At 38.2% G+C, this 10315-nt stretch overlaps 1 protein-coding gene across 1 annotated transcript; it reads right to left on the bottom strand.

The window, feature by feature from the left end:
* Window positions 1–123: 123 nt before the first annotated feature.
* Window positions 124–10302, bottom strand: GTPBP6 (GTP binding protein 6 (putative)). Its single transcript, XM_064437954.1, has 10 exons — window positions 9826–10302; window positions 7841–7978; window positions 7337–7407; window positions 5627–5757; window positions 4839–4909; window positions 4223–4381; window positions 2691–2899; window positions 1743–1891; window positions 1280–1432; window positions 124–813 (listed from the first exon to the last, which is right to left on the bottom strand). Exons 1-10 carry the CDS (start codon window positions 10190–10192, stop codon window positions 672–674), a joined length of 1590 nt encoding a protein of 529 aa, XP_064294024.1. The 5' UTR covers window positions 10193–10302; the 3' UTR covers window positions 124–671.
* Window positions 10303–10315: the final 13 nt, after the last annotated feature.

Here is a 10315-nt window from a genome sequence, read left to right as displayed (position 1 = left end):
TCTTTGTGAAATAATTTCACACAAAATCCACATTTGCCATACATTACATGTTTTCTCTTTAAAAACTGGTGTAGTAATAGGTACTGGGGACAAATTACTGTAGGCAAGAAAGCTGTGAGCATCTTTTACCCATAGAGTTACCTTTATTTATTACTTTAAACATACAAATCTATGGGGTTTTTTTCCAGTGCAGTAAGACACGGCAGTTATTTTACTTAAAAATGTATTGAAGCAGAATGCACGAACCTATCTGTATTCTGTATACACAAGCCAACAATGTGTTGCTCCCAAACTTTCATTTTCCAAGGACCTTAATTATTATTCTATTCTAAAAAATAGCATAAAAATCTTCATTTATGTAAGAAACTTGGTACTTTCCTGAAGGTTAATTCAGATGCCATCCAGTGATTTCCACGTGTTTAGGATCCACAGCTTATAGCCAACAACTGTTTTAATGTTAAAATTTAGTGCTGTCCTTGCACTTGCTGACAGAATGAAGCTCGAAGCTCTTGTTTCCAGATGTTTTCTGAAACAGTGTCCATTTCTAAAGTGTGCCAAAAACATCAACTGGGGAAGAAACACACTCTTCAACACCCAGGATACCAGGTCCTTAACTTCATTTCACATCCTCTTAATGAGATCAGTTTCTTTTCCTAGAGAAGGATGCAGTTTCATGGCAACAAAATCTTACTGTTAGGAAAGAGGCTTCTGTATTTGCCAAAAGCAGAACTGCTGATTATCACCTTCACTCTGGCTGTGCCATCTTCAGGCATGACTTCTACTTCCTGAACTGTTGCTTCTTTATAAAGCCAACTGTAGAAGTAAAAGCATATTAGCATCTTAAAGTTATGACACACTGCATAAAATGTGAGCTTTGTTTTAGGTCAACATGTTCCAACCTAGGTAGTTTAACACTTAATCTTTTAAAGTACTTAACTTTTCATTTGCTACTTGCTGTTTGGAAGGAGGGTACAGTGTTTTCATAAGTCTTTCAGATTTGTGGTTTTATCAGAAAACTGGCTCCACGACCAGTGGCATGGTCTTTCAGGAAGTATGTTTTACTGTACTAACACATGGAACTCTGAAGGGCTCTTTCAGACGCAGTCTCCAGGGTATCTAACAGGGATATTTTTTCTCAACAGGTCAGAGAACTTTGATAATTATCCCTGTAATTCTTAATGCAGATTAAAATCAGTATGATGATTCGGAGATTTTAAGACACGCAAGACTAAGAGTTTAATATTTCTCTGAGTCCTTCTTACAATTCAGAGTTATTTACCTTAGCTGAGGTCCCTCTAAGTTGATGTTAACTGTCAGAATCTTCTTCCCTGTTGCTGTCAAAATTTTTTTCTCTATTTCTTCTTTCAGCTTTTCTAAACCATGCCCATGCAGAGCAGAAATGGCTAAAGCATTTTCTTCAGTGGGTTTATACCTGAAAGATAACAATTGCTAGCACATTTGCTCATGAAGGTTAGGTCGTGAAAATATTCCAAGCGTGGGCAATTTAACTGTGTTACTTTACACTGGCAGCTTCCTACAGAGGCCACTTCTTGTATGACTCAAGTGATTTCTTTTGTAATCAAGAGTTAATGAATTATTTTTAAGACCATAGTTACATATGTAAAAGATTGAGAAACACTATTAAATGTATTCAGAAGTGTGGGAGCTCTTTTCTAGACTAAGAGTTCAAAAGCTTCCAGACTATAAGAAACATTTAAGTACACTTAGCATCTCCTGCTTACCTTTCTATCAAATCCACTTTGTTATGAACTTCTACCATTGAGTCCAATAAATGGCTGGGAAGATTAAGATTCTTCAGAACTGACAGAACAGTTGCTTTCTGGAGGACGGTTTCTGGATGAGTAATATCTCTCACATGAACTATCAGATCCTAGCAAGCATCAATACACAAGACAGTTACTTAATGAAACACACCAGTGACCATGTTGTAGAGATGATATACTATTTTTTCATTGCTAATTCATAGAAGATACTTTCCTATCCTTTAGATAATAATACACTGGCGGGTTAACACTGTAAAATGAACTACGAAAACAGTATTAAACCAGTACTGGTCTTTGTATCATGACGGAAGAAAACCTGTGCGGCTTAGTCTTTCACTTCACAGTGAATAGGAATTGCCTCCAACAACCCTGAAATTAACTCTGTCAATCAAGCTAGTTACAGAATTCAGATTTCAAATAATAACTGATGGGATTTTTCAATACCAAAATGTGTAACAATAAGGCTTCAAAAACCCTAGAGAAAAGTGAACTCAAAAAAAGTTTTAGAAACATAATGGCTGAAAAATGGTTTCAAAAATGGGGGAAAAACCCCATATAACTTGTAATTATATTTTTACATTCAAAATGCAGAAGGTTCTACTTATTTTTAGCTCCTGAAATACTATTACTGGTATATTTGATCAGCAAAATCTGATTTATCTGGTTTACATATCATGGAAAAGGACACATACTCCAAATAAACTATTTCTGAAATCTCTTCATTTCTATACATTCTGCATAATGTAAAAATTGGCTTATGGCAAGATTACCTTAAGAGACTACTACAGTAAGCCAGATACTTCACGAAGAACAGCATGCGAATTAACTTCCCCTGTTTTGAGGGAGCGAGGATTAGCTAAAAGGAAATTAATTTGATTTTTTCAATTTTCATAGTCAAATACTTACTGAGTAAGCCACTTCTTCTAATGTAGCAAAAAAGGACTCAATCAGATTATGTGGAAGATCAGTCAGAAACCCAATAGTGTCGACATAAATAACTGCCATATGTGAGGGCAGATAGCCACCATGGGCTGTAATATCAAGAGTGGCAAACAGCTGATCTCTGGGTTGAAGTCCTGCTTCCCCAGTTAAGGCTTTGATCAAGGTAGTTTTTCCTAATTAAAGAAAAAAGGGACAAGATTTTAATGGCTTGTTTCAAGTAAAAATTTAATTTCAAGGCTCAGGTGAGTTGTATGATATAACATAGCTTTTCATATTTCACTAATTTATATCTAGCCTGTGATTAGTTATCTATATGATGTTAGGAAATCCAAAGACAGTCTTAACTTTTATAACTTGGAATTGGATTTAAGGCCACATCTGGGAGCTATGCTGCAAAATCACAAGATGATCAAAGACTGAACTGACCTGCAAAATGACCTACCCACATCTCTCACCTCTAAGACTGTCTGGAGAGCGCTGCCATGACAGCATTAGGAAGCATACACTTAGGCACTCCTCAGTGCTCCTGTTGTCAAATAAACCAATTCAATATTCACTTGTTAAACCCAACATTAAACAGAAGCACTAATATGTAGCTTATTATTTTTATGCTTTTATTGGGTATTTGCTCATGAATGTAATACTAGAGACATTTATTTAACTTGATGACTATTTCACAGCATTTAGTCATTAAACTAAAGTGCCCAGTACCCTAGTTGAAGTATTTCAATTATGTGTACAAAATTGTAATATATATATTTTGCTGAATCTTAACTTTTAAAAGTATGGAAGTATGACATTTGAGAAAAAAAAATACAGTGTAATCCAAATCTTTGAGTATGTAACTGATAACAAAATTAGGGCAAGGTTTGTTTTTATAAAGACGTTGCATAAGGAAACGAATCAGTCTCAAGATATTGTAACCTGAAAAAAGTCTCTAGTCCAACTTACTTGTATAAGCTATAAAAAAAAGAATAGAAAAAAACCCTTTAGCTTTATTTAGATTCTCTTACGAACACATTTCAGAACACTACACTTTAATGAATGAAAAGCTACTGTGCTTCTTAAGCACATTTCTCAGACCAACTGCCAACTCTCCTGAATCTTCCCCCTATGCCTCAAGCCTTCACAGTGACCTACACACCCATATACTTTTCTCTACCCATTCTCATCAAGCAAGAAAGATTCATCTAAAGGGACACTAGCAGCAGAGTCTTCAGCACTGTATGTAAAATCTTTTCGGCACAACAGGTGCTCGGCATTTCTCCAAAGGCGTTTCTTATAGTCTTCAAGGCTGTTAAAAAAAAATCTGACTACAACAAGCATCATTTGCTTTCCTAATTATATCCTAATTGACATATATTCATTACACAATTTATAAACTAATTAAAATACAAAGCCTATTCACACTGAAATGAGATTGTGGCTAGCATTTCTAATTAAAAATTAGACAATGTAAGGTCTTTCCTGTTACAATTTCATGAGTTTTTGCTTACCACAATTAGTATAGCCCATTACTGAGATAGTCGGGAACTCGCATTTTCTGCGCTGAGTTCTAAGTAAAGACCTTTTTCTTCTTAGTTTCTCCAGTGCATTCCTAATTTTAAGTTCTCTTTCTTTCAAGATACGATTCTGTGTCTCCATGAATGTTTCACCTGAAAAATACAAATGAGTAACTTGCAGAATAGCCTACAAGAGAAACAGTAAACAAAGTGATGCTGTGCATTTGGAAATCCAAGTGATTTGGGCAATGATTCTATGATATGCTATGATAAGCAACTAAAACTATGTATTCTTGCCAAAGAAAAGAGTCAGAGTGATAAGTAATTATTAAAATATATGCTAAGCATTCCAGAATAACCATGTACACTTATGATAAACCCCTGTGGCAGCAAATACTCTGTCCACGGCTACTTACTGAGCCAGTACAGACCAAAACTTTTGGAAAGTTACTGAAGTTACTTTCCAATAAATCTTTGTACATTCACTTAATTAGATGTAGAACACAAACAGTTTTTCCTCCCAGCCTCCTCCAAATATGATGCAATTAAATTTGTTTAAAGGTTATGGAGAAAAAAATTCCTCTAATTCATGAGAATATTTAGACTTTACCTGAGCCCATGATGTATCTTGATCCACCTCTCTGCTGATCTAGCTGAGACACCTCATTTTTTAGATTTGACCTGGCAGTGGAATAAGTTCATTAGAAGCAATTTTCATTAATCAAGCTATCCTAAAATGCCTAACAAATATGATATTCTAATAGTACAAATAAAACCACTAAATGAGAGCTCTAAATAAAACCTGCTTGTGGCGAGAAGCCTGGCAAAAAAAATAAATATCCAGATTTTCCTAACTCCTCAACTGTGGTTTGAAAAACCATGCAACTCTGCTAGCAAATGATAAACGACTATTCTGAAATTTCAGAGCACCAAAGATGCCACGCAACTCACACCAACTTCCATGTACAAATATTTCTATTCCAAGTAATGTAGAAATATGGAAAATTCAGATACTAATTAATGCTTTTAATCTTCCCTGTTTATGGCTTTCCTTATTAAGCCCATCAATATTATATATGGGACGCACATATCCAAATCTTACACATACTTCCAATCCATCTTCCACATTAGAAAGAAGTAAGACCTTTTAATGAAAAATATATTTTGTAAGATTACCTATTGAACACTTTCTGGTTTTGCCTGTTGGCATTGCAGAAGCTTAAAACAATGACATCAAAGCAAATATTCCTATGCTCTAATCAATCATTGAGCATACAATGCAACCACTCAAACAGTGCCATTTTTCTTTACAGTACAGTATTACTGTTTTTGTTACTGTAAAGAAACAGCCACTAAAACATGTAAACATCAGTATGCGATTTGCACAGCTTTAGGTACCTGCGGAGTGGAATTTCAGCCAATGCTATCTGCAGTTTTGCTTCTTTGGTCCGGGCATTACAGCGAAAAATGTGAAGTACAACTGTGTATCTGTCAAAGACTTTCACGCCCCAGGCATCTTCTAGCTCTCTCTTTAGCCATGTAAGACAAAATAACCTTGATGTTTTCTGTCCCCCACAGCATCAGTAGATCAGTTCCTACACAGCACTACAGTTACAGTTAGCTGATGGACACTTGAACTCAGAGGATCCCAGGATTCCATTGCAATGGATAGGTAACAATTACAAGCACACAATGGCAAAATTTTGTTGTCCATGAAGAAAGGTGAAAAGAGAGTTTAGAAGGTAGAACTTTATGTCTAGGTCCATCAAATTCAGCAAGAACCCTCCCATTTCCTTTAATGGATTCTGACAACGGCTCTTACAGCATATCTCTGAATCAAGTCTCAGTGGTTAAGTCCTTGCAAAAAAATAATTATGAAATGCTGGTATGGGAAAGGATAGGGATAATATAGGAAAAGAAAAAAAAGATAACCAAAATGAAAAAAAAAAGTAGAAAGAGAAGAAGGCAGGAAAAATATTTCATAACCAGCTTTTCATGAAATAAATAGTTAAAAACCCCAACCAACCAACTGAAAACCAGACATCCCCCCCTTGCTCTAATTCAGCAAAAGACATGTGAAGTATTCAGTAGTTCCCTCTCTGCCATCTCTAAAATCTGGAATACTTGTGTTTATACACATTCTCAAACACTTTCTTGAATCAACCCTGTTAAATTACTCTTAAGATCTAGATTTCCAAAATGAATTTTTTTTAGCCAATCTAGTACTAAAAGTAGGGAATAAAAACAAGGAAAATGAAATGAAACATTTTCAACTTCCATTTCATCAATAAATTGAAGTGCTTGAGATAACTATCCATTAGAGATATTTACCATCTCTGTTCATTTTATAGTCAGGGAAAGCATTCAAAACTACCACCAAAGCATTAGTGTTTGCTCGCAGAGCTTGCATGCAATTTACACCCTGCATGATGCTGTACATGCAAAAAACCCAAGAAGTATTTATTTATTTGTCTAAGCATTTCAAGGACCATCTATAGTTCATGCACCAGTTGTTTTACTGCCAGTGTTAAAAAAAAAATAAGCGAAGCACGCTCCTTCCCTCAACATAGTCTGTCCATTTAAAATAGGGTTTATTTTTAAGGGTTAGGAATGAATGCTTAAATATTTAAAATATTTTAACATAAGCTTGCTCTGAATTTACACCTCATTCAAAATACAAGACAGCATCCACAGAACTATTGGAAAATAAATACACTATCCATATAGGTGTAGAAAGATGTGGATATAGCTAATCCAACATGTTGGCATTCTTCATAAGAAAAGCTGTGTTATCACCTCCATTTCGTGAAAAAGACCTTGAGTAACTTTTCCAAGATTTTAAGAGGAGCCAGTGGCAAATGCAGGAGCAGAGTCTATACTAAATGGCTGTTAGGCTGCTGGGAAGTTTCATGCACGAGAGCTGGAAACATACACCAACTGGACAAATGGTATAGGAATTAAGTTTCCTTTCAACGAAACTCAGTCCAGGGGGCTTTACACATTACCACTGGCAAATTCAGAGTCATAACCGACCCTACTTCTCATAACATCAAAAGCTTCTGAACAATACTGATGCAAACAATATAATTTGATATGATATTTAATTACCTTTGTTAGTGAAGATATTCTTTCCACATTCAAGAAGACAGCTGTCACATGGGGCAATTTTTTAATCTTTTCTAAAAGATGGATAACCATTACAAAATACAGCGTTAAATATCAATTCTCTTTTTAAAATATACAGAATATAAAACCATTTTGCATTGAGCAGAATATGCTCATAAAATATCAAATGGCATCATATTCTTTGTTCACAGAACAGCTGTATTTGCACTAACTTAGTAGTATGTAAACCAGCTGCCGGTTTTACTTATGTCAACTACATAAACGCAGGGATTAAGTTGCCTCACATATTTTCAAAGAGCATGGGTTATCTCTATTCTGTGTTGCTTTTGTAACCTTAAAAAAAAATCTTTGAGGTTTGTTTGAAAACCTGCATGACGGATGAACCAAATACTCTCTCTCCTCAGCTTTCATACCTATCCTTGACCAGTTCAGCTGCAGAAGTCTTCCATTTAGAATGATGCACTGCTGAAAACTCTCAGTCCTTACCTGTCAAAACCTCAAAGTTTCCTTTGCCAAAAATAAACTTCTTGTCAGGATTTTTGGTAGGAAGAATTATTTTGTCTAAAACCGTCCAGTTCTGAAGAGTATCTACAAGAGCAACAGCTTCAGCAATCTGTAATTCAGCTTTAGGAAGACCAAAAAAAAAAAAAAAAAAAGATTATAATATACCAACATAACTTTCCTCAGATTTCCAATAACTACGGATCGTGCATTAACAGGGAAAGAATAAGCTACACTGAAATTCCACTAGGGTATGTATTTTAAGCAGTAGCGCAAGGAGCAAAACATCTTAGGTCTAATCAAAATAATTAAACTAGTTTGATACAATTTTACTGCACAAAGCATCTTTCTGCCAGCACAAATTACTTCCATTGGTGATTTAGAATAATTTTTAATTGTATCATCAGCAAAGAAATTACCAGGCTTTTTGCCTCAACAAGAGAAACGACTAACTAGTTGGTAAATAAATTCTGTTATTTTAGATGAGCACAAAACCACATGATTAATACCTTGGTGTTCTGCGGCAGTATTTAAAGCATTACTAATATGGCATATCCTGCTGCTAACTTACTGGTTCTTATTCATAAAGAACCTACACTGATTTATGACTTGCTAAAACCAGCAGATTCCAATCCTGTATTCTGGCTCATCAGTCACTTTTTCTTAAAAAAAACCCAACCATCTACATGGCAAAGCAGTGTTTTTTTAGGACTTTGTGAAGTCAGAAAGACTACATGGGTGTATCAGATCAGTAGATCCAGTTTTGATTTGCCAAACAGGAATAGGATTCTCTCTTATGAAAAGATTTGTCACGTTTCTCTAGATAGCAAAACGTAACAGATATATTAAATAGGTTACCTTGGTAATATGTTTTTAAAGATAACCATGATCCTCTTTCTCCTCATATCATTACTGCCTCTTGTAAAATGCACAGATTTCCTGTTGAACCTGTGGTGTTTCAACAATCATTCCAAAATATTTGTTCAGACTTCAGGCTCTTCATCTGGAGGGCCTAAATAAATGGAGAGGGACCACTGCTATTTGGTTGTATGTCTGGACAGAAAGGTGCCTTAATTTTTTTTCAGTTGTAAAATGGGAATGCTAATGTAAATTCCAAAAATGTTACCAACTTTATTCTGCAGAGCAGCTATTTGCTATAATTAGCAGCACTAATAAAACTAAATATTTAGGTTCATTGCATAATAAACTTGAATATAAGAAAGATTATGACATATGAATTGACATATATATATAAAACTAACTTACAAAATGCTCAATCCTTTCTATTACACTGTGTAATTGGAGAAACATCAAGCGAAGTTCAACATGCATCTTAAGTATGCATGATTAACGTATATGTATTAGCTAGCTGTAAGGATTTCTGAGGGAAATCTGAAAATCGCAATGTTAATTAAGGTCCTTATAAAGGAATTATTGGCAACTGCATCCCTAAACAACTACAAAAAGGCACTCCTTTAAGTCCATGAGGGGACTTAATTACACAAGACCTCATCTTCACCATGCTCTCTTCCGTGGACAGGAGACTATTCCTGCTCTTCAGGCAACTTCTGGGCAGGCCTGAGGCTGAAGGCCTCTGGCCCAGGCTGAAGGCTATGCACATCTGGCGAACACAGGGGAAACCGGGCTGCCTGCGAAGAAAGCTACACGCTCTACGCACCAAGTGGTTTTGCTGTCCAAGACCCAAAGTTAGCGTGATTTACAAGTCAAAGCACCGATCTCCATATAAAGTTATCAAAGAAAACACCGACCTAGACCTTTTATCTACTCTGAGTTTGTATTTCGCAGTTTTACCACCGTAATGGTAGGCCTGCTCCGCGCCCCCGGCCCCACCGCCCCCGGTCCCCAGGGCCTGCAAGAGGAGGCGCCGGGAGGGAAGCGGGCGGGGGGAGGCGGAGCGAGGCCCGGCGGGCAGCACCGCGAGGGCCCACCGCCCCCACGCGGCCACGCACCCCTCGTCAGCGGCGACTTCTTCGGGCCCCACTTGACCGCCGGCTGCACCACGGCCACCCGCTGCGCGCCGGCCTCCACGGCCAGCGGGGAGGGGCCCAGCAGCTCCTCCACATCATCCTCATCCTCATCCTCTTCTTCTGCTTCTTCATCCCCGCCGGCATCCGCCACCCCCTTCCACCGCGCTCCGCCGCCCGCCCGCGGCGGCTCGCCCCTGCCCGGCGGCCGCTGGGGAGCCCGCAGGCGAGCGGCGGCGGTCAGCGGCCGGGCGGAGAACGGCCCGCCACGGCACCGGGACGCGCCGAGAGCCGCCGCCGCCGCCCGCCAGCAGCGCGGCAGAAGGGACGGCGAGAGGCGGCCGGGCCCCATGGCGCGGCGCCCAGCAGCGCCGCAACTCGTCCCGCCACCCACTCACTCCGGGCACGGCAGCGGGAGGGGCCGCTACCGGCTACCGCCTCCCACCCACCGCTACGGAAGCCCCGAGGGCACCGG

Source organism: Phalacrocorax carbo, chromosome 1 (genome assembly GCF_963921805.1).
Source record: "Phalacrocorax carbo chromosome 1, bPhaCar2.1, whole genome shotgun sequence".
Taxonomy (NCBI): Eukaryota; Metazoa; Chordata; class Aves; order Suliformes; family Phalacrocoracidae; genus Phalacrocorax; species Phalacrocorax carbo.
Note: the sequence above shows the minus strand (reverse complement) of the source record. Positions and strands in the feature narration are given on the sequence as shown.